Consider the following 27267-nt stretch of genomic DNA (forward strand, 5'->3'; position numbering starts at 1 on the left):
TCAGGATGCTAAAAAAAAAGTGATAGGGGAAGACATGAACAAATGGAAGAATATGCCATGTTCATGGATTGGTAGAATCAACATCATTAAAATGTCCATTCTACCCAAAGCAATCTATAATTTCAATGCAATCCCCATTAATATACCAACGGCATACTTCAAAGACCTAGAACAAATACTCCAAAAATTCATCTGGAATTAAAAACAAGACCTCGAATAGCTGCAGCAGTCTTGAGAAAGAGGAACAAAGAAAGTGGGATCTTTTTTTTCTTTTTTTTTCCAATTTTTTTATTAAGGTATTATATGTGTACATATCTTACCATTGCCCCCCCCACCCCACTCCCATATATGCCCTCACCCCCCAGAGTTTTGCATCCATTGGTTATGCTTATATGCATGCATACAAGTCCTTTGATTGATCTCTTATCTCCCTCACCTCTCCCTAACCTTCCCCCTGTAATTTGACAGTCTGTTTGATGCTTTACTGTCTCTGTATCTATCTTTTTGTTCAAGTTTATAAAGTTCTTTATTATCCATAAATGAGTGAGATCATGTGGTATTTTTCTTTCATTGACTGACTTATTTCACTTAACATAATGTTCTCCAATTCCATCCAGGTTGCTGCAAATGATGAGAATTCCTTGTTTTTTATGGCAGCATAGTATTCCATTGTGTAGATGTACCACTGTTTTCTGATCCAGTCATCTGCTGACGGGCACCTAGGCTGTTTCCAAATCTTAGCTATGGTGAATTGTGCTGCTATGAACATAGGGGTGCATATATCCTTTCTGATCGGCGTTTCTAGTTTCTTTGGGTATATTCCCAGGAGTGGGATTACTGGGTCAAATGGGAGTTCCATTTTCAGTTTTTTGAGGAAACTCCATACTGTTCTCCACAGTGGCTGCACCAGTCTGCATTCCCACCAGCAGTGCACGAGGGTTCCTTTTTCTCCGCATCCTCTCCAACACTTGTCGTTTGTTGATTTGTTGATGATAGCCATTCTGACAGGTGTGAGATGGTACCGCGTTGTTGTTTTGATTTGCATCTCTCGGATAATTAGTGACGTTGAGCATGTTTTCATGTGTCTCTTGGCCTTCCTTCTATCTTCTTTTGAAAAGATTCTATTTAGGTCTGTTGCCCATTTTTTTATTGGATCATTTATCTTCCTTTTATTAAGTTGTATAAGCTGCCTGTAGATGTTGGAGATTAAACCTTTATCAGTGATGCCATTTGCAAATAAGTTCTTCCATGCAGTGGGTCTTCTTGTTGTTTTGTTGATGGTTTCTTTTGCTGTGAAAAAGCTTTTTATTTTTATGTAGTCCCATTTGTTAATTTTCTCTTTAGCTCCCATTGCCCTAGGTGCAGTGTCAGTGAAGAATTGCTTTTGGCATATGTCGGAGATTTTGCTGCCTGTGGATTGCTCTAGTATTTTTATGGTTTCCCATCTTATGTTTAAGTCCTGTATCCATTTTGAGTTTATTTTTGTGTATGGCGTAAGTTGGTGATCAAGCTTCATTTTTTTGCATGTATCTGTCCAATTTTCCCAACACCATTTATTGAAGAGACTGTCTTGACTACATTGTATGTTCATGACTCCTTTGTCAAATATTAATTGAGCATAGTGGTTTGGGTCAATATCTGGATTCTCTATTCTGTTCCATTGACCTATATGTCTGTTCTTGTGCCAGTACCAGGCTGTTTTGAGAACAGTGGCTTTGTAATACAGCTTGAAATCTGTTATTGAGATCCCTCCTTCTTTATTCTTCTTTATCAGGATTGCTGTGGCTATTCAGGGTCTTTTTTTATTCCAGATGAATTTTTGGAGAGTTCTTTCAAGGTCTGTGAAATATGCCCTTGGTATTTCAATGGGGAGTGCATTGAATCTATAGATTGCTTTGGGTAGTATGGACATTTTAATGATGTTGATTCTACCAATCCATGAACATGGTATGTTCTTCCATCTGTTTACATCTTCCTCTATCTCTTTTTTCAGTGTCCTGTAGTTTTCCGTGTATAGGTCTTTTACCTCCTTAGTTAAGTTTATTCCTAGGTATCTTAATTTTTTTGGTACGATGGTAAATGGGATTGCCTTTTTAGTCTCTCTGTCTATAAGTTCACTATTGGTGTATAGAAAGGCCATAGATTTCTTGGCGTTAATTTTGTATCCTGCTACATTGCCGAATTCATTTATTAAGTCTATTAGTTTTTTGACGGAGTCTTTCGGGTTTTTTTATGTACAATATCATGTCGTCTGCAAATAAAGACAGCTTTACTTGTTCTTTTCCAATTTGGATGCCTTTTATTTCTTCTTCTTGTCTAATTGCAATGGCTAATACTTCCAGTACTATGTCAAACAGGAGTGGTGAGAGTGGGCATCCCTGTCTCATTCCTGTTCTTAGGGGAAATGTTTTTAGTTTTTGTCCATTGAGTATGATGTTTGCTGTGGGTTTATCATATATAGCTTTTATTATGTTGAGGTATGAGCCTTCTATTCCCACCTTGTTGAGAGTTTTTATCAAGAAAGGGTGTTGGATTTTGTCAAATGCTTTTTCTGCATCAATTGATATGACTATGTGATTTTTATCTTTCAATTTGTTTATGTGATGTATCACGTTTATTGATTTGCGAATATTGTACCATCCTTGCATTCCTGGGATAAATCCTACTTGGTCATGGTGTATGATCTTTCTGATGTACTGCTGGAACCGATTTGCTAGAATTTTGTTGAGGATTTTGGCATCTATGTTCATGAGGGATATTGGTCTGTAATTCTCTTTCATTGTGTTGTCTTTATCTGGTTTTGGTATTAGGGTGATACTGGCTTCATAGAAGGAGCTTGGAAGTGTTCCTTCCACTTGAATTTTTTGGAATAGTCTGAGGAGGATAGGTTTTAGTTCTTCCTTGAATGTTTGGTAAAACTCTCCTGTGAAGCCATCAGGCCCCGGGCTTTTGTTTGCCGAAAGCTTTTTGATGACTGCTTCAATTTCGTCCATAGTTATTGGCCTAATGAGCTGTTTAGATTCTTCTTGATGGATTTTTGGAAGGTTATATTTTTCTAGGAATATGTCCATTTCCTCCAGGTTGTCCTGTTTGTTGGGATAGAGTTGTTCATAGTATTTTGTAACAATCCTTTGTATCTCAGCAGGGTCTGTTGTTATTTAACCTCTTTCATTCCTGATTTTGTTTATTTTGGTCCTCTCTCTTTGCTTCTTGGTGAGCCTGGCTACAGGTCCATCAATCTTGTTTATCCTTTCAAAGAACCAGCTCTTGGTTTTGTTGATCTTATGCATTGTTTCTTTGGTCTCTATGTCATTTATCTCCGCTCTGATCTTTGTTATTTCCTTCCTTCTGGTTACACTGGGCTTTTCTTGCTGCTCTTTTTCTAGCTCTTTGAGTTGTAGGGTTAAGTAATTTATTACCATTGTTTCTTGTTTTTTGCAATAGGCTTGTAGAGCTATGAACTTCCCTCTCAAGACTGCTTTCGCTGTGTCCCATAGCTTTTGGATTGTTGTGTTTTCATTGTCATTTGTTGCCATGATGTTTTTTATTTCTTCCTTGATCTTTCTGGTGACCCAGTCCTTGTTTAATAGCATGCTGTTTAGTCTCCATGTGTTTGATTTCTTTGGATTGTATTTATTGTAGTTGATTTCCAGTTTTATGCCACTGTGATCTGAGAAGATGCTTGATATAATTTCTATCTTCTTGAATTTGAAGAAACTTTGCCTGTGACCCAGCATATGGTCTATCTTTGAAAATAACCCATGTGCACTTGAGAAGAATGTATATTCTGTGGCTTTGGGGTGAAATGTTCTGAAGATGTCAATTAATTCCATCTGGTCTAGTGAGTCATTTAGGATTCCTGTTTCTTTTCTGATTTTTTGTTTAGAGGATTTGTCCAGTGGTGATAGTGGGGTATTAAAGTCCCCTACTATGATTGTATTGCTATTAATCTCTCCCTTGATATCCTCCAGGAGTTTTTTATGTATTTGGGTGCTCCTATATTGGGAGCGTATATGTTTACCAGAATTATTTCTTCTTGTTGGATTTCTCCCTTTAGTATTATGAAGTGGCCTTCCTTATCTCTTGTTATGGCATTTACTTTGAGGTCTATTTTGTCAGATATAAGTATTGCTACCCCAGCTTTTTTTTCATTTCCATTTGCCTGAAAAATATTTTTCCATCCCTTCACTTTCAATCTGTGTGAGTCTCTTGTTCTGAGGTGGGTCTCTTGTAGACAGCATATATATGGGTCGTGTTTTTTTATCCATTCAGCTACTCGATCTCTTTTGATTGGAGCATTTAGTCCGTTTACATTTAAAGTTATTACTGAAAGGTATTTCTTTGTAGTCATATCTATTTTTGTGTCTGTATTCCTTCTTACCTGTTTATTTCTTCTTTTTACAGTATTCCCTTTAGCAATTCTTGCATTGCTGGTTTGGTGGTGATAAACTCCCTGAGGCTTTTTTTGTCTGGAAAGCTCCTGATTTCCCCTTCAATTTTGATTGATAGTCTTGCTGGATATAGTATTCTTGTTTCAGTCCTTTGCTTTGCAACACTTTGTATACCTCCTTCCATTCACTTCTAGGTGGTTGTGTTTCTGTTGAGTAATCATTTGACAATCTGATGGGTGTTCCTTTGTAGGTAACTCTCTGTCTCTCTCTTGCCGCCTTTAGGATTCTCTCTTTATCATTTATATTTGCCATTGAAATTATGACATGTCTTGGTGTGGGTCTTTTGGGATTGATCCTGCTTGGGACTCTCTGTACTTGCGTAACTTTTATCTTTCCCATATCCGGGAAGTTTTCTGTCATTATTTCTTCAAACAGATTTTCTAATCCCTGCTGCTCTTCTTGTCCTTCTAGCAGCCCTATTATGCGCATGTTACTTCATTTCAGGTTGTCCCGAAGCTCCCTTAGGCTTTCCTCCTGCTTTTTAATTTTTTTCTCCAATTGCTGTTCATATTCCTCTGCTTCTTGTAGTCTACTGTTAAAACTTTCCATGGTGTTTTTGATTGTAGCTATATCACTTTTCATTTCTTCCTGATTCTTGCATAAGTTGTTGATTTTCTCATCCATCTGATGTATAAATTCCACGACCATTACTCTGAACTCCTTTTCGGTCATGTTGCAAGCTTCAGTTTCACTAATTTCCTTTCTTGGCGACTCCACATTTTCTTTCCTCTGTGAGTTATTTCGTTTCCCCATTCTGGCTATCACCAGAAAGCTCAAGCTTCCGTTTGCGTGGACCTGGGCCGTGTGCTGTGGGGACTTCGCTCCACCCGAGTTTCACTGAAGTGCTCTGACACTAGGACGTGTGGCTGCCTTTGGTTAGCAGGAACCAGACTTGCCCAGGGTCAGTGTCCCCAGTGTTCCATGTGGTCTCGTGTGCACACTTAGAATCAGGGGCCCTGTCTGCACCACACTGTTGGTATGTGCCGAAAATGAGATCCTTAGCATGTGCCAGGAGTCAAGAGTTTCCCTGTGTCTGCACCAAGACTCGAGTGTCAAAGTCTCTGTTGCCTCGTGCGGTTTCTCGTTGAGAATCAGGGTCCCTGTGTGTGCATGCACCAACAATTGGGGTCGCTGGCTCTTAGTGTGAATGCACTGTGAGTCAGGGATCCCGGGCAGCTGTGTCCGGCGTGCCAAATTCCCTGAAGTGGAGCTGCGTCCTGTGTGTGCTCTCTCTACTGAGCCAAACCGGCTAGAGCGCACATTCTTAAAATCCTGAAGGTGAGCTGGCTCCGTGAACTCTTCCAGAGTCCCGGAAGGGGGGCGGAGTCCGTCCTGCGCGCCAAATTCCCCAAAGGGAAGCCCCTCTGTGCACGCTCTAAGAATCCCCGAAGGGTGAGCTGTGACCCGCAAGCCAAATTTCCCCAAATTCCCTGAAGGGGAACCCTCTGTGTGCACTGAAAGATTTCCCCGACGGGAAGCTGCTTATGTCCTACGCGCGCCAAATTCCCTACGGGGGAGCGCGTCCCTGCGCAAAGCTCGGCAGCTTGGGCGAGGGGCGGGTCTATCAGTTACTATGGCGCTATCCGCGCGCCTGCGGGAGGGGAATAGGCTCTTTGACTCACGGAAATCTGCGGGGAAGTCTGGATTCTTGTTGTTTGTTGGTCTGAAGCTGTGATAGCAGTTCTCTGTCCCCAGTGGCTGCAGGTTCCTGGTTTGTGTCAGAAGCCAGGATCTGAGTCTCAGGCAGCTCTGTTTCCCAAGATGGCGTGGTCTCCGCGTCCGCACCAGCCGCCGAGAAGTGTCCGCTTTGTGCGCGGGGCTCCGCCATCTAGGACTGCCCGGTTAGGGAGCCCCTTGGAAGACCTGCAGAATCTAACTGACCCTAGCTCATACACACACACACACACACCTCACACGTCTACAATCTCCTCTATAGGTTCCTCACTCACACTCTCTCTCTCCCTACCTTCCTGCCGGTCGCCATCTTTTTGAAAGTGGGATCTTAATACCAGATATCATGCTGTATTACAAAGCCACTGTTCTCAAAACTGCCTAGTACTGGCACAAGAACAGACATATAGACCAGTGGAACAGGACAGAGAACCCAGAGATGGACCCAAACCACTATACTCAATTAATATTTGTCAAAGGAGGCATGAACATACAATGGAGTCAAGATAGTCTCTTCAATAAATGGTGTTGGGAAAACTGGACAGTTACTTGCAAAAAAATGAAACTAGACAACCAACTTACACCATATACAAAAATAAACTCTAAATGTATAAAGGACTTAAAGGTAAGATGGGAAACTGTGAGTGTCCCCCCAACATCCCATGTGGTTCAGGGTTCAGGTTCAGGGTTCAGGTTCTGGAGGAGGCCACACACAAATGAAAGAGACTAGACAAAAAATATATAAATTTGCGAATTGGGGGCCAGGCAGGAGCCCAGCTCAAGAGGAAGGACTCCACTTTGCTCTGGCCTTGCTATCCCTTTTGTTCAGGTTTTGGGATACACCCATAGCCCTTAGGCAGGCAATTCCAATAATAGCCAATCAGCAAGGATTTACATAAAACTAAAAGGTGAAAGTTGCTTCAGCTACCATTGTGTCAACTAAACAGTGGGTGCAAAGCTCTGACCTTTCAGAGCTCAAGTTCTCCAGCATTCCGGGTTCCTTGTCAACACCTCTCTGCTAGTAAAGACAATGGGCAGCTTCCAACATCTCCCCCGTTTCTTTTCTTTAGTAAACCTTGCATGTGAATGCCACCTGAAAGGTTCGAGTTCTCTTAATACTCTTCATTCTGCATCTGCAGACTAGAAATAAACATATGAGAACAAAAATGAGTTAAGCAATTGTGGTTATGCTGAGAGGCAAATGCAAGGACATCCAGTGGAAGGGATTAAATTCTTTCATGTCCTTTTTAAATTGCTGCCAGACATTCAAAGAATTAGTTTGTAAGTTTGCTTGGGATAATTGTAATTCTAAAATAAGTTGTGTTACCTTTGTCTCCAAGCACCAAGAAGATGATTTTTTATTGATTCTCAAGGGTGCAAGGTACTGTTATAGGTAACGGGGGTAACACAAATCTGGGAAGTTATAATGACATTGTAAGGATATTCTTTGCTCTAGGCCATGGATTTTATCACCCATCCATAAGACTGTAGACCTTAATGCCGTCAATTCAATTTCAAACTGGCTGTCAATTCCTTTTTGTATAGACAAGGTCTTAGTTACATTTTTGCACCTCTCCCCGGAGCAAGTAGTGATAGTAGACATATTTGGGCTTTTGCCTCCCCCTCCTTTGGTGTCCATGCAAACCAGAAGCCTCTCTTTAATTTTACACACAAAGGAGCAGCGGTTTGATTTTGTATAATACAAATGGGAAGCTGGATGGCGACACCTGTATAGTTATACTTTGCCCATATACTTCCTTGCCCCACCCGTGGTCCTCCTGGATGACCAAAGTGTTTGGTATTATTAGTGTCTACATTAGGTGGGGGAATCAGCCCATGTAAGGGGTCTTACCCATGGAGGGTCAGGAACTTAAGTCCAAAATACTTCCCCATTTGCCCCAGGTAATATTACTGCACAGCTGATTACTGCTAGCATGGCAAGAGAGATGTTCTTAGGCGTTCTTGGGGTTCTGGTCTCCTCACAAATTTGCTCAGCTTTCTGTACCGTCTTCTTTACCATGCCCCAGGTGACTTCCGGGCTGTTTGTTGTCCAGCTCATCCTTCTCCTGCTCCTCATCTTCAGTGGATTGCTTGGAGTTGCTGCTCACTGTGGCTGAGGTAGTTGATTGTCTGCAGCTGCATGCTGTGGCTCCAGGCACAAGGTCCTTATTAATCTGGCTAGTTCCTCTCTTGTATCCATGTTGCAGTTTAATATTTCTAGCAGAAATCCACACGGGTTTGGAAAAATTCTCTGGAAATATACAAGCATACCCTCTGCCAAAGGTTAATAATGGATCGGGTCCCTTCCATAAACCAGATTTGGGATCTTTCCATTTAACTAGACCATTTTCCTTTGTTTTATTCTGACACCAGTGCAACTCCATAGGTGTCTTGCCATCAGCATCACAAGTGAAAACATTTAAAGTAATTAAGGCTTGGTGCAGCCTACCCGCAGGTGATTTCTCCATAATCCCCCCTTTTTGTTTTTCAAGTTGGGATTTTAGCCACTGATGCTGTCATTCAATAATGGCCTGTCCTTGGGAATTATATGGTATTACTGTAATGTGCTGAATTTTCCACCTTTCACAAAATTCCTGGAAATGACAGCTGTGTAAGCAGGCCCATTATCAGTTTTAATAATTTTTTGAATTCCCATGATGGAAAAAGCAGTTAGGCAATGATTAATAACCTGTTTTTCCATTTCTCCTGTAGATGCAGTAGCCCATATGACTTTTGAAAAGGTGTCTACAGAGACATTTAATGCCCCAAGGCATCCAAAGGAAGTATAATGTGTTACATCCATTTGCCAGATATTGTCTCTTAGCAAACCTCTGGAGTTGATTCCTGTGTTAGGCCCTTGAGGTAGATGTAACATTCAGGACAAAGAATTGCTCAGATACTACTTCTACCTATGTTCAACAAGGTGAGGCTATAAATAGGAAAAGAGGAATGCAAGGATTTGGAAGCTCAGATACATATTGGATACATGAAATTAGCAAAACCCATCCTATGATTAATTTAAGAATAGAGGGGAAACAATTTAGGGGTCTAGTGGACACTGTAGTGGATGTCAGTGTTATCAGCAAAGAACTTTGGCCTCCAAATTGGTCCACAGCAGAAGCTATGGGCTCAGTTAGGGGGGTTGGAGTTCATTCCTTAATAATCTGTTTTGCCTGTTGCCTTCTTAGGGATTGTAAATATAGGCATATTCCAAGGACTATTGGAAGGCTCTATGTGACCAGTTTCCATTTGTTCTTGTATTAATTCATGAATATGACTTAATTTCTCCTTGGTTAATGGCCACTGATCCACCCATACAGGTCTATCATCTTTCCATTGTATAGGATCATCATGAGGGTGAGGAGACTGAGCAGTGACTGCTCCTAAAAAAGTTGATATCCTAATCCTCGTCTTCCTGGGTTTCCTTTGGCTTGGATGGGCTCTTTAATTCCCTGATCATTTTTTCCTAAGCCTTGACCAGTCTGATATCCCATCTGAGTCATTAACTGCTGTCCTTTGCTGGTAACAATACATGCCTGTAAACCTTCTAAGACATCCAGGCCCCATTAAGTTGACTGCAATTCCAGAGACGATGTAGGGCTGAAACCATCCTGTCTGTCCTTCCTCATCTTGCCACCTTAACACTGAAGCACTACGTTGTGTGTTATCAGGATCTCCAACCCCCATAACTGAGCCCATAGCTTCTGCTGTGGACCAACTTGGAGGCCGGAGTTCTTTGCTGATAACACTGACATCCACTCCAGTGTCCACTAGACCCCAAAATTGTTTCCCCTGTATTCTTAAATTAATCATAGAACGGGTTTTGCTAATTTCATGTATCCAATATGTGTCCGAGCTTCCAAATCCTTGCATTCCTCTTTTCCTATTTATAGCCTATTCATAGCCTCACCTTGTTGAACATAAGGTAGAAGTAGTATCTGAGCAATTCTTTGTCCTGGAGTAATTTGCATAACATGATTACATTCTAGTATAACTTTAATTTCTCCCTTCCATAGTAAATAATATCCTCCATCCAGAGTTGCACGAACCTGTGAATACCAATGATAAGGAGCTAAGAATGCTTCAAAAATATTATTCATAATTTCTCCTGTAAAAGGAGCTGTCGGACCGTTTTGAACAATGCTTTCTCGCAAAGCTTTTATCATTTTATTTTATTTTATTTATTTTAATTTTTTAAAATAAATCTTTATTGTTCAGATTATTACAGGTGTTGCTCTTTCCCCTCCCCTCCCATAGCTCCCCTCCACCTGATTCCCACCCCCACCCCATGCCCTTACCCCCCACCACTGTCTTCATCCATAGGTGTAAGTTTTTTTTTTATTGAGGTATTATATGTGTACATATCTTACCATTGCCCCCCCACACCCATACATGCCCTCACCCCCCAGAGTTTTGCGTCCATTGTTTATGCTTATATGCATGCATACAAGTCCTTCGTTTGATTTCTTATCTCCCCCACCTCGCCCTAACTTTCCCCCTGTAATTTGAAAGTCTGTTTGTTGCTTTACTGTCTCTGTATCTATCTTTTTGTTCATCAGTTTATAATGTTTTTTATTATCCATAAATGAGTGAGATCATGTGGTATTTTTCTTTCATTGACTGGCTTATTTCACTTAGCATAATGTTCTCCAATTCCATCCAGGTTGCTGCAAATGATGAGAATTCCTTCTTTTTTATGGCAGCATAGTATTCCATTGTGTAGATGTACCACAGTTTTCTGATCCAGTCATCTGCTGACAGGCACCTAGGCTGTTTCCAAATCTTAGCTATTGTAAATTGTGCTGCTATGAACATAGGGGTGCATATATCCTTTCTGATTGGTGTTTCTAGTTTCTTCGGACATAGGTGTAAGATTTTGTCCAATCTCTTCTTGCACCCCTCAGACCCCCTTCCCCCTGATAATTGTTCATCCCCTCCCTTTCTATGTCCCTGATTCTATTGTATTCACTAGTCCATTCTGTTCTTCAGATTTTTTATTCACTTGATTTTTAGATTCACTTCTTGGTAGGTATGTATTTGATGTCTTTTTGTTGTTCATAATTTTTACCTTTACCTTTTTTTTCTTCTCCCTCTTCTTAAAGAATACCCTTCAGCATTTCATGTAATCCTGGTTTGGTGGTGATGAACTCCTTTAGCTTTTTCTTGTCTGTGAAGCTCTTCGTCTGACCTTCAATTCTGAATGATAGCTTTGCTGGGTAGAGTGATCTTGGTTGTAGGTTCTCGCTATTCATCACTTTGAATATTTCTTGCCACTCACATCTGGCCTGCGTAGTTTCTGTTGAGAAATCAGCTGACAGTTGTATGGGTACTCCCTTGTAGGTAACTAACTGTTTTTCTCTTGCTGCTTTCAAATTCTCTCTTTGTCTTTTGCCCTTGGCATTTTAATTATGATGTGTCTTGGTGTGGTCCTCTTTGGATTCCTCTTGTTTGGGGTTCTGTGCACTTCCTGAACTGGTAAGTCTATTTCTTTCATCAGGTAGGGGAAGTTTTCTGTCATTATTTCTTCAAATAGGTTTTCAGTATCTTGCTCTCTCTCTTCTTCTGGAACCCCAAAAATTTGGATGTTGGTACGCTTAAAGCCATCCCAGAGGCTCCTTACACTATCCTCACACTTTTGGATTCTTCTTTCTTTCCGCCTCTCTGGTTGGGTGTTTTTTGCTTCCTCATATTGCAGATCTTGGTTTGACTCTTCGGGTACGGTGGTCTACAGTTGAGTTTCTGTATATTCTTTATTTCAGACAGTGTATGCATAATTTCTGATTGATCCTTTTCCATTTTTTTGGTATTCTCATTAAGGTCCTTGAAGGTCTCTTCAAGTTTCTCAGCGGTTTTTAGAAGATTCTTGAGTAACCTTATAAATGTGGTTCTGAACACTGTGTTGTCCAGTAGTTTACTTTCCTCCATCTCTCCTATTCGTGACATACTTCAGTGTTTCCGCATTTTGGCTGCCTCCCTGTGTTGATGGAGTGGCTTTGTGTGGTCAGTGACTTATAGGGGCTGGTAGCTCAGTTTCGCCAATCACCCTAGGTGGTTGTTCTTGGTACACCCCTTTGTGGGCTGAGTGGAAAGTCTTGGTGTAGTTAAAAGCCTTGATTGTTGTTGGTACACTGGGAGGAATTGACCTCCAGGCCAATTGGCTGTGAGTACCTGCTGTGTCTATAATGGAAGTGCTGCTGCGCTGGAGACATGCTTGTGGTACAGGGCTTGTTTGAGTGGGGCTTTGGTGCTCACTGAGTCCTCCTCCCGAATGTGTCACTTATGGATGTGAGGAGTTGAAATCTGGTGTCTCACGCTGACCACTAGGTGCATTGGCTAGTTCAGCTGCTGTCTGAGGCTACCCTGCAGGAGCTACACCATGAACTGCCGTCCTCTCCTCCCTGCTTGGAGCTTGGAGGCCTTAGAGCTGTCTGTACTGGGTTGCAAGTTTACTAGTTTAAACTGCAATAGAGAAGGCCATTTATATGCAAAAGCCTCTGCTAGGAGCTTGGGTGTGTTTGTAGATTTTGTGGGGTGGTGTCTCAGGGCTTCACTAGGCTAGGGCGTGGCCAACAGCAATGGCTGGCAGTGAGCCGCCTCCAACCGTGTCCCGCAACCGCGTCCCTGCTGTCTCGTGCCTGGCACCACCAACAATTCTATCTCCACACAGCTCTGCTAATAAGCCACCCTCACTCTCCAACCCGCTGGCAGACAGCCCAATCTCTCCCTAGAAACTGGATTTCAGAGAGATTGGGGGCTTGTCTCTCTTCAGATTGAAGAAAGCAATGCCTGCCTCCAGCTGGGCTCCGCCACCAGTTCGTATCGCATGCGCACTCCCCTGTACCTCAGTTTTTCAGAGTTTATGCCCTGATTACTCCCATCTCTTTCTGTCTAGTTGTAGAGGTTCTGCTCAGCCAGTTTTCCCATGGTTCTGGGTGATAACCGTTCTGTCTTTTAGTTGTAGTTTTGGAAATTGTTGTGGACAGCAGCAGACAGATGTTTATCTATGCCGCCATCTTGGATCCTCCCAGCTTTTATCATTTTAAAATCAATTTTTTCATGGTGTCTTATTATCTGATTTGGGATCTGTGGGTCAGCTACTTGTATAACAGGAAAAGCAAGCCTTTCTTCCATCGATATGTCCTTCATTCCTTCTCTGATGGTTCTCTGTATAGATTATTCTATTGATGGTGAATTAAATGTTTCAGGATTAGGACATGGAGGTGGAGGGTCCATAAAGGCAATTCCTCCAATTTTTCTTCTTGCTCCTCTTGAGGAGCGGAGGGAGCCAGGGAAGGAGACTCCTCCTCAGCTTTTCTAAAAGGCTCTAGCAAATGGAATACTGTGTTCCCCATGAAGAAACAGTTTGGAGGCAAGTTTTTTCCCTGCTGCTGAGCTTTCTTCAAGTTTTGACCAACTTTTTGCCAAACATTCAAAATCTAATGTACCTTCTTCAGGAAACCAAGGGTTATGTAACATCAAACAAAAACTGTAAGAGAATACCTTCTAAAACTTTAATTCCTTAAGCATACAAACCAAAAGTTTATAATAAAGTTTACTTTATAATCTAATTCTGTCCCATTAGCCTGGCTGAAAAAGATGTTCCCACCCTACTTACAGATCTCGACTTCTGTAGCTAATCATGGGCTTTGTGTGTAGTGAATTTCCCTCACCTATATGGTGAATTCTTCCCCACCTTTTCGGTGAATTCTTCCCCACCTTTTCAGTGTATTCTTCCTTTCTTCGTTCTAGGTGAAATATAATCCCCTCCAGAGGTCCTACGTTGCAGGCACCAGTTGTGCATGCCCCCCCCCCCAAGTCCCACGTGGTTCAGGGTTCAGGTTCTGGAGGAGGCTGCACACAAATGAAAGAGACTAGACAAGAAAATATAAATTTGGGAATTGGGGGCCATGCCAGAACCCAGCTCAAGAGGAAGGACTCCACTTTGCTCTGGCCTTGCAATCCCTTTTATTTAGGTTTTGGGATACACCCACAGCCCTTAGGCAGGCAATTCCAATAATATCCAATCAGCAAGGATTTACATAAAACTAAAAGGTGGAAGTTGCTTCAGCTACCATTGTCTCAAATAAACAGTGGGTGCAGAGCTCTGACCTTTCAGAGCTCAAGGTCTCCAGCCTTCCAGGTTCCTTGTCAACACCTCTCTGCTAGTGAAGACAATGGGTGGCTTCCAACAGGAAACCATACAAATCTTAGAAGAAGCCATAGGCAACAAAATAGCAGACATTTGTCATAATAATATCTTCACTGATACAGCTCCTAGAGCAATGGTATCCAGAGAGAAAATAAACAAATGCGACTACATCAAAATAAAAACTTCTGCACAGCAAAAGAAACCATCAACAAAACAACAAGAAAGCCCACTGCATGGGAGAACATATTTGCCAATGTTATGTCTGATAAGAGTTTAATCTCCAACATTTACAAGGAAGTCATACAACTTAACAAAAGGAAGATAAACAATTCAATCAAAAAATGGGCAATGGACCTAAGTAGACACTTTTTGACAGAGGACATTCAGAAAGCCAAGAGACACATGAAATATGCTCAAATTCACTAATCATCTAGGAGATGCAAATCAAAAGGACAATGCGGTACCATCTCACACCTGTCAGAATGGCTATCATCAACAAATCAACAAATGACAAGTGCTGGAGAGGATGTGGAGAAAAAGGAACCCTTCTTCACTACTGGTGGGAATGCAGACTGGTGCAGCCACTGTGGAAAACAGTATGACATTTCCTCAAAAAATAAAAAATTGAACTACGCTTTGACCCAGTAATTCCACTTCTAGGATTATATACCAAGAAAACAGAAACACCAATCAGAAAAGATATATGCACCCCTATGTTCATAGCAGCTCAATTTACAATAGCTAAGATTTGGAAACAGCCTAAATGCCCATCAGTAAGTGAATGGATTAGAAAACTGTGGTACATCTACACAATAGAATACTACGCTGCTGTAAAAAAGAAGGAATTCTTACCATTTGTAACAGCATGGATGGATCTGGAGAGCATCATGCTAAGTGAAATAAGCCAGTCAGTGAAAGATAAATACCACATGATCTCACTCATTTATGGATAATAAAGAACATTACAAACTGTTGAACAAAAATAGAAAGACGCAAAGAAGCATTGAACAGACCGTCAAAGTACAGTGGTAAGGTAGTGGAGGGTTGCGGGGGGTTAGAGATCAACCGAAGGTCTTGTATGCATGCATATAAGCACAACCAGTAGATGCAAGACACTGGGGGTGGGGAGACAAGGGCAAGTGCCACGGGGTTGGGGTGGCCGGAGGGATGTCAGTGGGGGAAAAAAAAAGACATATGTACTACCATTTGTAATAATGTAAACAATAAAATTAACATAAATAAATAAATACTTCTAATATGTTTGAGTAGGTTAAGATACCTTAAATATATAAACATCCTTATGCTTATTGATCATTGATGGCTTTTTTTTTTATCAAGAAGTTGCTGTAAGAATATGTGGTTTTATTTGGAAGGTAGTGGTAATAATTTTTCGTCATTTACTATGCCAATAATTCACTTAGATAGCAATGGCTTATGTATTTTAGCTTTTGGATATGAATATGTATTTATTTTTATTTTTACTGTGTGTGTGTGTGTGTGTGTGTGTGTGTGTGTGTGTGTGTGTGTTCATGAAAAAGATACCCGAGTTGGCCTGTGGAACTGGTCAAGATACTGATATCTATCTAGAAATGTTAGTGCCTTCAGAGGATAAAAATTACTACAACAATCATGATAAAGATGTATATGATTAGGATAATGACAATGATGATGATCCTGTTGATGATGAACATAATAGATTTTCTAATGATGTCCCTTATTTGATGATTTTTATAAAATGATACTCATGGATTATTTAACATCAGAGAGGCCTCACCTTTCCATCTTGCTGAAAACATGCCAATGATGAAGAATCAGAAATCATCTTAGAGGACATGATACTTTCTTCTAAATCAGATTCAACAAACATTTGGGCAACTGGAGATGAGTTCCTCTTCCTTTTAAATTAAAACAAGAATGTATGGGATAGGGGTAAGATCCTTTTGAAATCTTTAGACATAACCCATGGGATCAGTCACAGCTGAGTAGGCTTTGGATTATGAAAACAACTTTGACTAAAAATGGCCTCGCTTGGAGCTTTCTCAGGTTCAGTGGACAAGATATGCAGTTTTATTCCTGGTCAGGGCACATGCCCAGGTTACAGGTTCAGTCCTTAGTCTGGTGGGTGTGGTAGGTAACCTGTAGATGTTTCTCTCTCACATCGATGTCTCTCTCTCTTTCTCTCTTTCCACTTCTCCCTTCCTCTCTCTCTTAAATCAATAAAACATATATTTTTAAAGATAAAATGCCTCCCTAAGACCTTAGATTTTGTAACATAATTTCCTCCCAGTTATCTTGTGTACTAATAGCCTTTACCTGAATTTTTTTGACACACTAGACCAGAAACATCTTGAATTTTATTTTCCTCATATTAATAAGCAATCAGTTAATTTTGAAAGAGTGTCTATTAGTTAAAGACCATATTTTCCATTTTTGATGAATAATTTTCAGATTGGTTTGACCTAATTATGAATTTTTATTATAGATACAGATAACGCATATTTACAATTATATACTTGAAACCTATATAAATTTACTATCCCATGTCACTCCAAGAAATTGAATAGAATTTAAAAACTTAACTATTACCTTACCTCTTTAAAAACAATTATTTAGATAAAGTATACAGCTACATAAAATGCTTTTGGTTTTATTCATAGAAAGATTTTTAAGAATAAAACCAAAAGCATTTTATGTAGCTGCATACTATATATATTATTGTTGTTGTTCCACTTATTTATTCATTCATTATTGATTCTTGTATGTGCCTGACTGGTAATAAAACCTGAGACCATGGCATATCAGGAGGATACTCCAACCAATTGAGCTACCTGGCCAGGGCACATGACATTTATTTTAAATTACTTTATTGGTTAAGGTATCACATTTGTCCTCATCCCCCTCATTCCCATCCCAAACCCCTCCCCACGCATGCCCCCACCCCCCTGTTGTCCGTGATCACTGGTTAGGCTCATATGCAAGCACACAAGTCCTTTGGTTGATCTATCTCCCTTATCCCCACCCTCCCTTACCTTCCCTCTGAGGTCTGACAGTCTGATCTATGCTGTTCTTGTTCATCAGTCTATGTTGTTCATCATTTCCCCTAGATGAGTGAGCTCATGTTTTTAAAGAAAATCTCCCATGAATTAGAAAATATTTTATACTATTACAAAAGTGATGGTGAATTCTGCTTATCCTGATTTATGCATAGAAACAATAGTACTCTTTATATTTTAAATTGTGTTTCTTGGCTTCCTTATTCACCAAACATTGCTCTTTAAGATAAGAGAGTAGTTGAAGGGAACATGGAAGCAGCCTTTTCATCAGTGACTCAATGGTGATTAAGGAACACAGATTTTTTGTTCCCTTTTTGCTTTTTTGAAGTATTGATTTCCTGATAATTATCTCATGTCCAAGACCTCTCCACAGTACAATAGTTTTTGCCAATAAGGCCTCCCTTTTGAGAAGTAACCATAATTAAAACTATTGAACTCAAGGTCTAGAGATTGGTTTTCAAACTAGCTGTAATAAACTAGCTGTGAGATCATGAGCAATTCACCTAACTTCACTGAGTCTCAGTGTTCTTTTCATAAAAGAAGAATGAAGGCTGGATAATATCTGAAGTCCCTTCTATTATTAATATTCAGTATTTCAGTTACTATATGCTTGTTTTCTTATGAATCCTGTTCATCTAATTTGAGCACAAGGGAGCAGCTGCTAAAAAGAGCCAATTAACAATAATGAGAAGTGACATTTCATTTGTTTTACGTCTTTTCAATTAAAAATAGCTAGCGATTAAGATTACATGATTGAAAATGTATTTCTTAAATGAAAATATTTTCAGTTAAAATGTAAAACATTAAAATCTCTGGGATCAAGTCCAATTTTTGTTTTAAACATTTGTCTAGTATTAAAGAGTATGTCTACATTGTAAGGCATGCTTAGTTTTTTCAAGTCTTAGAAATGGCAGAGAGAGAGAGAGAGAGAGAGAGAGAGAGAGAGAGAGAGAGAGAGAGGAAAGAGCAAGCAAGCAGCAAATGAAACAAGTGAGAACAAGAATGCTGAATTATTATATATGCACTAGTAAAAATGATTGGTTTCCTCTTAAGAAGTTAGAATTAATCAGACTATGTCTTATTTCATTTATATCTCATATTTAGTCATTTGTTTAAGATTTTACCGTTTTTCTGAATGTAAAAATCTGTTTTGTTTTTTAACTAAATGAAGAATAGACTGAAAAAATGGAAACTAGTGCATGGTTTTATTTAAATATCCATATATTCTCATGGATATAACCACTCTGATATCTTCAATTAAATCTTTTTGTTGTTGTTGTTCCAGCTCATGACATGAATTTAAGTTAACACTTCAAGAGATTTTAATCTGAGCACTTTTTCCAAATAATATAATCAGGTAGCTGAATTATTCCCCCAGATAGAAGACACAGAATAGTATCCATCACATGGCCTTCAAAAAGGTAATAGATATATGCCTTTAAAAAAATGATTTGAGAGAGAGAGAAACATTGATGTGAGAGTAAAACATCAATTGGCTGCCTCCCGCATAAGCACCAACCAGGAATTGAACCCCTGGTTTTTCAATGCACAGGATAACACTCAAACCAACTGAGCCACACCTGTCAGGACTGGGTTTCCTTTGCTGTGCAGAAGCTTTTTAGTTTGATGTAGCCCCATTTGTTTATTGTTTTTCCCTTTGCTTGAGGGGGCATGTCCAAAAAGATATACTGAGACTGATGTCAGATAGTATATTTCCTATGTTTTCTTCTAGAGTTTTATGGTTTCAAGCCTTACATTTAAGTCTTTAACCCATCTTGAGTTCATTTTTGTACCCGGTCTAAGAGAGTGGTAACAAGTTCAATTTTTTTTTTTTTTTTTTGCATTGTAGCTCTCCGGTTTTCCCATCACCACTTGTTGAAGAGACTGTCATTACTCCAGTGCATATTCTTACCCCCTTTGTCATAGATTAGTTGACCATATTATGTGAGGGGTTATTTCTGGGATCTCTATTCTGTTCCATTGATCTATGTGTCTGTTTTTGTGCCAGTACCATACTGTTTTGATTATTATAACTTTGTAATATATTTTCAGATTAGAGAACTTGGTTCTTCTTTCTCAAGATTGCTTTGTCTATTTGGGGTCTTTTGTGGTTCCATATAAATTTTAGAATTATTTGTTCTAGTTCTTATGGAAGTGGCATTGGTATTCTGACAGGAATTGCATTGAACATTAAATTGATTTTGGTAGTATGATCATTTTAACAACATTAATCTTTTCTATCCCTGAGGATGATATATCCATCCATTTATTTGTGATCTCTTCAGTTTCTTTCTTCAATGTCTTAAAGTTTTTAGAGTAAATATATTTTACCTCCTTTGTTAACTTTATTCTTAGTTACTTTATTCTTCTAGATGCAATTGTGAATGGGGTTGTTTGCTTCATTTCTCCTTCTGATTGTTCTTTATTTATATGTAGGACATGACAGATTTCTGCATATTAATTTTGTTTCCTGCTACTTTACTGAATTTTTTATTAATTCTATTAATTTTTGGTAGGTCCTTTAGGGTTTTCTATATATAGTATCATGTCATCTGCAAAAAGGACAGTTTAACTTGTACCTTTTCTTTTTAGATGCCTTTTATTTATTCGTGTGTGTGTGTGTGTGTGTGTGTGTGTGTGTGTGTGTGTGTGTGTGATTGCTGTGGCTCGGACTTTCAGTACTATATTGAATAATAGTTGTAAAAGTAGGCATCCTTGTCTTGTTCTTGATCTTAGAGAAAAAGCTTTCAGCTTTTCACTATTGAGTATGATGTTAGCTCTGGGCTAGTCATATATAGTCTTTATCAACTTGAACTAATATCGTTCTATACCTACTTTGTTGAGAGTTTTTCTTTCTATCATAAATGGATGTTGAATTTTGTCAAATGCTTTTTCAGCATCTATTGAGATAATCCTATGATTTTTATCCTTATCATATTTTATGGTAATAGTGTTTATCATATGTAATCTCCAAATCCTGAAGACAGGACTACATTTTAATACAGAATTGAGTGAAAAACTGTTATCATTTTGGAGAAACTTCCTAAGTGCCTACTCTTTTGTCCAAGAGGAAAAACAAACTGTCCTACTGTTGAAATATAATAAAATGGAGAAAAAATACAATAGAAGAAATTGCTGCTCTAGCCAGTTTTGCTCAGTGGATAGAGTGGTGGTCTGCAGACCAAAGGGTCCCGGGTTCCATTCTGGCCAAGGGTACGTACATTAGTTGCAGGCTCCTCCCTGTCTCTGGCCCTGGTCGGGGCTCATTCAGAAGGCAACCATTTGATGTGTTTCTCTCACATCCATGTTTCTCTCTGTTTTTCCCTCTCTCTTTCACCTCCCCCCCCCTTAAAAATCAATGGAAAACTATCCTCAGGCAAGAATTAAAAAAAGAAAAAAAGAAGAAATCACTTTGCTTGTGACCAATGCTAAAAGAAGAAGACCCTGTGATACAAATATCACTGTTCCACTAAATATGCTTTGTTAAATCACAATCTTATATAATAAAGAGGTAATATGAAAATTGACTGTCACGCCCTCACACAAGATGGCCACCCCATGTGGTTACAAGATGGCTGCCACAAGAAATGCTGTCAGGGGAGGGCAGTTGGGGGGACCAGGCCTGCAGGGGAGGGCAGTTGGGGGCGATTGGGCCAGCAGGGGAGCAGTTATGCATCGATCAGGCTGGCAGGGAAGTGGTTGGGGGGTGATCAGGCTGGCAGGCAGAAGCAGTTGGGGAAAATCAGACGGGCAGGCAGGTGACAAGTTGGGAGCCAGCAGTCCTAGATTGTGAGAGAGATGTCCAACTGCCAGTTTAGGCCTGATCCCACAGGTCGCCCCCAACTTCCCTCCCACAGGGATTGGGCCCAAACCAGCAGTCTGACATCCCCAGAGGGGTCCCAGATTGGAGAGAGTGCAGGCTGGGCTGAGGGACAACCCCCCCAGTGCATAAATTTCATGCACCAGTCCTCTAGTATATAAAATAAATAACATGTGTGATATCTTAAGCCCTATGTATGGCTTTACTAAAATTAACATCATTTATATTGATATCTTAATTTAAATCTATTTATTTAAAAAAGGGTATTATTTTCTTAGATACAATGCTCTCCTTTACCTTATATAACTTTATTTATTTATTTTTTTACTTTATATGACTTTAAAGTAAAGAGAGATTCAGTGACTTCAAGGTTATTGTTAAATATGTGACTAACAACTGAAGTCATTTTATATATAATCCATTTTTATTATATTTCCTTTTATAATGCTACAGATTAATGCTGACATAAATCTTCTATAGAATCTTGAATATTGAAATTTAAACTGTTCCTATTCTCTCCATTGGTTCTTGATAACCTATAGTAATTAAAGAAACTTTAATGGAATGAAAGTAATTTATTATAATACCCATTTTTTATTGAAATTATTACATTCATCTCACTATAGTTTTCTAAAATACCCATATCTCTGTGGTTTTATCCATCTGAAACTGTATTACTGCATTTTTCTGGCCCCAAAATGTATAATTAATCAGAACAAAATAAAAAATAAAAAGAATAGGTTGGCTCTTGATAATTCAAACAGTAGTAAAGCTCAGAAATAATTTTTTAGTCTTTTTCCTAGCATTCCTTGATCTACAGAATAAACAGCTTTTATTTTATCAGTTTTAATATTCATTATTTTTGGAACTATTTTTAGTCCTTACTGGCACTGCATGCACTTTCTGGGCAACTATACCAGATTTATTGCTTTGGAAGTGCTGTGTTATTTATTACCTTCCAGTAATCAATGAAGTGATGTCTCACTCATGCATATGTCAAAAATGTTAAAGTTTGGAACAATGGATCACTTAGTTCTTTCCCAGACAATAGGCAAAAATATAGCTTTTAATATGGCAGCACATATATTTTATTTCTTTTTTTCAAAAGCAAAATACTTTTCTTGGAATTTTTACATTCAACAGCAACTTTCTCTTCTTTGATTTTACAAATCCCTACAAAAAATTAGTCTCAGATGAGCTTAACATCTTGCTTATTTCAGCAGTTTTTGTCCTGGGTTTGCAAACTCAAAACTTATTTTTGAATTTACAAAGAAATATCATTCACAAAGAAACTTAAGCCTTTTGCATTACATGAGGTTATAAGAAAGTCCATAAATTTGTCTTAATCTGAACTGGACTTGGCAATTTTGTGTACTAAACATCAATGTCTTTTGAGATGTCAGAATTAAAAAATCAACATAAAATGTGTTGCATCCAATTTATATTCTATGTTGTTTTCTTTTCTGAGTTTTTATTTTCTCTTTTTACTATTTTTGTACATTTGTGATAGACAGATGTGGGGTTTTGCATTTTATATGTAATGCACTGGCCACTTACCACACTTAGTACTTGTCATCATTTCTTCTGAGAATAAAGGTTTACAACTAGGTTGTAAAATTTTACTAGAAATAGACACTTTAGCTTATTATATCCATAACAATAAAAGTAGTTGTTTTATAAATTGTTTTCTGGACAGTTTTATTAAAATAAAAGAAAAAAAACCTAAGTAAACAATTATAGCATATTTCTATTCCTACACAGTCTGATATTTAAAAACAAAAACAACCAAACTCTATCCTTCCTCTTTTTGTCTTTTGAAATCAGTATTATTATTTTTAATGCATGCATTTTCATCTAACAGGTGCTTATTGAACATGTTTGTATATGCAGATGCTATGTCTTTAGAGATTATAAATATAAATGAAGCTTGATGCCATGTTATACTATACTCATATCCATCAGTGTATTAAGGCTTAAGTAAATTACCGAGTGATACATAGGAGTGATGCCTAGTGCTCTCACAAAAAGGATGAACATTTGGGAGAGATATCCAAGGATTTTCTCAGATAGAGTTTATCGCTCGAAACAAGGCAATAATTTTAATTAGGTTTGGAATTGAGGATACTACTGGTTAATTATTAGTATATTAGAGGTCCAGTGCACGAAATTCGTGCATGGGGGGGTGTCCATCAACCCTCAGCCCAGCCTGCACCTTCTCCAATCTGGGACCCCTTGGGGGATGTCCAACTGCCGGTTTAGGCCCTGCAGGATTGGGCCTAAACCGGCAGTCGGACATCCCTCTCACAATCAGGGCCTGCTGGCTCCTAACTTTTCACCTGCTTGCCTGCCTGATTGCCCCTAACCGCTCCCCTGCCAGCCTGATTGACAACTAACTGCTCCCCTGCTGGCCTCATCACCCCCAACTGCCCCCCCTTGCTGGCCCAATGGCCCCCAACTGCCCTCCCCTGCCGGCCTGGTCACCTCCAACTGCCCTCCCCTGCCAACCATCTTGTGGTGGCCATCTTGTGGTGGCCATCTTGTGATGACGTGAGGGTGTCACGCGAGGGCGCAAGGGCCACCTAGGCTTTTATTAGTGTAGGTAGGACATGTCTATGCTAAAGGTAGCAAGGTAAGGAGTTAAGGAGCCATACATTTTTATTTCCCCTTTACAGCTTCCCTAGTGTTTGCATGTCATGGACTAACATACAGAAGAGGCCTCATGTGGGTGTGAATATCAGGTGAACTAACTGCCATGGGGTAGAACAAATGTTGGATCCATGTGTCAAGTCATCCTTCATTCCTGAAGGAGACAAGACAAAGAAACAGCCTTGGAATACTCATTCAATAATAATGGTAATAAGCTCATATTGACACTACACTTTGGCATCAAACTTAGATACGTTGAAAATTATGTCTTACATGTGGGAAATTCCTTTACAAATTCCTTGAACAATTAGAAATTTAAATATGTAAACCAGCAAGTCATTTGTAAAGCTCTAAATATCTGGGAATGATATGCACAAAATCACCTGACTGAATATACTTTTTAAAGAATTCATAATGTATTTATTGGATGGTTCCCCACTCATCTTGATTCAGGGTACTTTAGTGCCTCTTCCTTCTGAAGAAGCATCTTTCTGTCAGTGTTGCTTTTCCTCCTGTAGGCTGACAGAGGACAGCGGAGCAGTCAACACACAATACCACTGATTGTAAAGGGCTAATGAAGGTGGTGATTTTATAACATCCTGTGCATTTCACATCCATAGATGAGAGTGATGAAGGAGATCTTTAGCCAGAGGTATGTTGTCATAGGGAGGTAGTCACTGCCAGAAAGAGTGAACATAGATCTTCATTAAAGAAAAATATGACATCTTAGAATAATGCAGTTGAGTAGAAAGTTGTGTAATAATGGAGATGTTTTATATTTGCACTGTCCAACTGGGTGGCCACTCAGTTTGCATGTAACTATGAGAACTATAAATGTGGCTAGTGCAATTGAGGAAATGGTTTTAGATTTTACCTATTTTTAATTAATTAAAATTTAAATACTTGTGGCTAATTGCTATTGCATTGGACAGAACAGTCATAGAAGACAGAAGAGCAATAGGGACATTATCCATTATCTGACATGTATATCTCAATATCAGCCTGCAAATTTGAAAAACCTATTTTTAAGATTACTGTCCCTTCACATAAAATAATTAAAAGGCAGTTAACATGCTACTCATGGATTTTTCAAATGACATAAACTGGCCTTCATTTGCTTAGGAAAGCAAAGGTCAGTTAAAAATGTAGGCAAATCTTTAAGAACAAAATATAAATATACAAAAACAAAATACACAAATATAAACACATAAAATTAAAAATTAAAGCTAGCATATTCTTTTTCCCAGATATAGTAGTCATAAATTAGACAATTGTGCTTTAAAATAAAAAATTTAAAATAATTTTCTTTTTCTTTTTACATTATATGACATATTCTAGTTTCCCCTTATATAACCTATGAAAATACTTTATAATATCTCTTTATAGCTTTTATTAAAATGTAATTATTCTCTTAATTAATATACATCTGTTAATATCAAGACCATAATTAAATACTTAGACTGTCATTATTTTTTCTCACCTTAGCTAGCATTTAATTTCCATTACATCAGTAAAATGTATTTACACACTACCACATCTCCAATGCCTAGAAGAATGCTGTGACCTTATTTGCCACTCAGTATTGGCATGCCAAGAAGTAACATGAATTTTTGTAAATTAAATTAAAACTTATTTTTTCTACCCATAAATGAGACATTCTATATTTGAACCTTTCTAAAAACCTTTTGAAATATAATTGCAATAATAAAATGATCATTAATCACTAATTCATTTATATCAAATTTTAATAGTAAATATTGTATTTATCTATATTTAATGTCATTGTCCTAAAAATACACAGTTGAAATAATAGATTTAAGTTTGCTAATTTTTCACACTCTAAGTGGATATGACATAGCAAATGTTTCCCTCTCTATATATTTTATTCAAATAAAATGCAAATTGCTTATTGGCTTATGTGAATAAAATATTAATAGGGTGTTCATTTCAGCTATGTAAAATAAAAACAAGATAACAAATAACACATGGATTACTTCAAATGATCTTGCTAGGTGACTAAAGTGTACTTACTCAGTGGTATTCTTTAGCCAACTAGTGAGATCACTATTTGTGCAGGGCTTATCTTATTGAAATTCAGAGGGGACTTTTTAAAATTTTTGTTTTATTTTGATAAATTGGACTTTATAACATTAAGGTATTTGACTATTTAAAAGACTTGTTAAGAGTATGAAACCTTTTGTGTACTGATAAACAGTAGCACTTGAGAGAGCCCATGAATACTGACTATGTATTTTACAATTTTAATTGATTGAAACTCCTTGGATTGTTCAATGACCAGAGACTGTAAACATTCCCATAATCTTACTTCACGTGATGAAGATAATATAGGTGCTATTTCTTTTTTTTATTTCTTTATTGATTAAGGTATCACATATTTATCCTCATCCCCCCATTCCCATCCCACACCCCTCCCCACACATGCCCCCACCCCCTGTTGTCCTTAACCGCTGGTTAGGCTCATATGCTTGCACACAAGTCCTTTGGTTGATCTCTCCCCTTTACCCCCACCCTCCCCTACTCTCCCTCTGAGGCCCGACAGTCTGATCCATGCCTCCTTGTTTCTGGGTCTGTTCTTGTTCATCAGTCTATGTTGTTCAATATTTCCCCTAGATGAGTGAGATCATGTGCTATTAGAAATACACTTATAAGAACTGAAAATGAGACAAGCAATAATGGTTATGCTGACAGGCAAATGAATCAGTCTATAGTGAGTTTCTTTCTGGGTCAACAGTTCTTTTGAGACCCAATTTCAATGTCAAACAGTTACTTATGTGTACATGTCAGCCATGACATTTCAGTTCTGGACAGTGAACAAATGGTGGTGATGCAGGTCCAAGCCTCTCTGGTTTGGTCCTGGGCAACCTGCAGTGACGCACAGCTGCTGACTGCTAGTATGGCAAGGCGACGTCGGCGTCTTCCATCTCTGGACTGCTTCTCTTCTGTCTTCATGGCTGAAGTAGTCCTGTTGATTCCTCTCTGTTGCCGGAATCCACATGGTCTCGGAATTGTTTTCTGAAAATATACAAACATATTCTCGACCAAAAGTTAATAAAGGAATATTTACTATAAATTTGACTTGGGATCCTATTTCATTTTTTGCCCAAATGATTTTCCTCTGGCTTGTCTTGACACCTTGTGTGTTTTTCATGGGCTTTTAGCCTTACAATTAATTTTCTAAAGTATTAATTTTCTAGATGTAATTACTTACAGGATATTTTTTTCTTACATGATATTCTTCTACTATCCCCCCCTTTTTTATTTAAATATTAGGATGCTTTTGAAGATTTTATAATGTAGTCTTGATGGCTTTTAAATTTTATTTTTTTGCACTATGATATTACTGTTTTAGGTTCATTACATATTGCCCAATTTTATCATGAGATGAACTACCAACAAAAATTTTAGTTAACACTTTAGGAACACCTTTTTGTCCAGTACAATTAATTTTTCTAGCAT

At 38.6% G+C, this 27267-nt stretch overlaps 2 protein-coding genes across 8 annotated transcripts in view; one reads left to right on the top strand and one right to left on the bottom strand.

The window, feature by feature from the left end:
- PCDH11X (protocadherin 11 X-linked) overlaps window positions 1-27267 on the top strand; it is a gene marked incomplete at both ends in the record, with an annotated part of 1090738 nt that overhangs the window by 120719 nt on the left and 942752 nt on the right. The window lies entirely within an intron of this gene.
- Window positions 24250-24408, bottom strand: LOC307095819 (small ribosomal subunit protein eS27-like; the record flags this gene model as incomplete). The annotated part of the gene is made up of 1 exon (XM_079765375.1): window positions 24250-24408. One exon carries the CDS (start codon window positions 24406-24408, stop codon window positions 24250-24252), a length of 159 nt encoding a protein of 52 aa, XP_079621501.1.

Source organism: Cnephaeus nilssonii (assembly GCF_951640355.1).
Source record: "Cnephaeus nilssonii genome assembly, chromosome: X".
In the NCBI taxonomy this organism is placed as follows: domain Eukaryota; kingdom Metazoa; phylum Chordata; class Mammalia; order Chiroptera; family Vespertilionidae; genus Cnephaeus; species Cnephaeus nilssonii.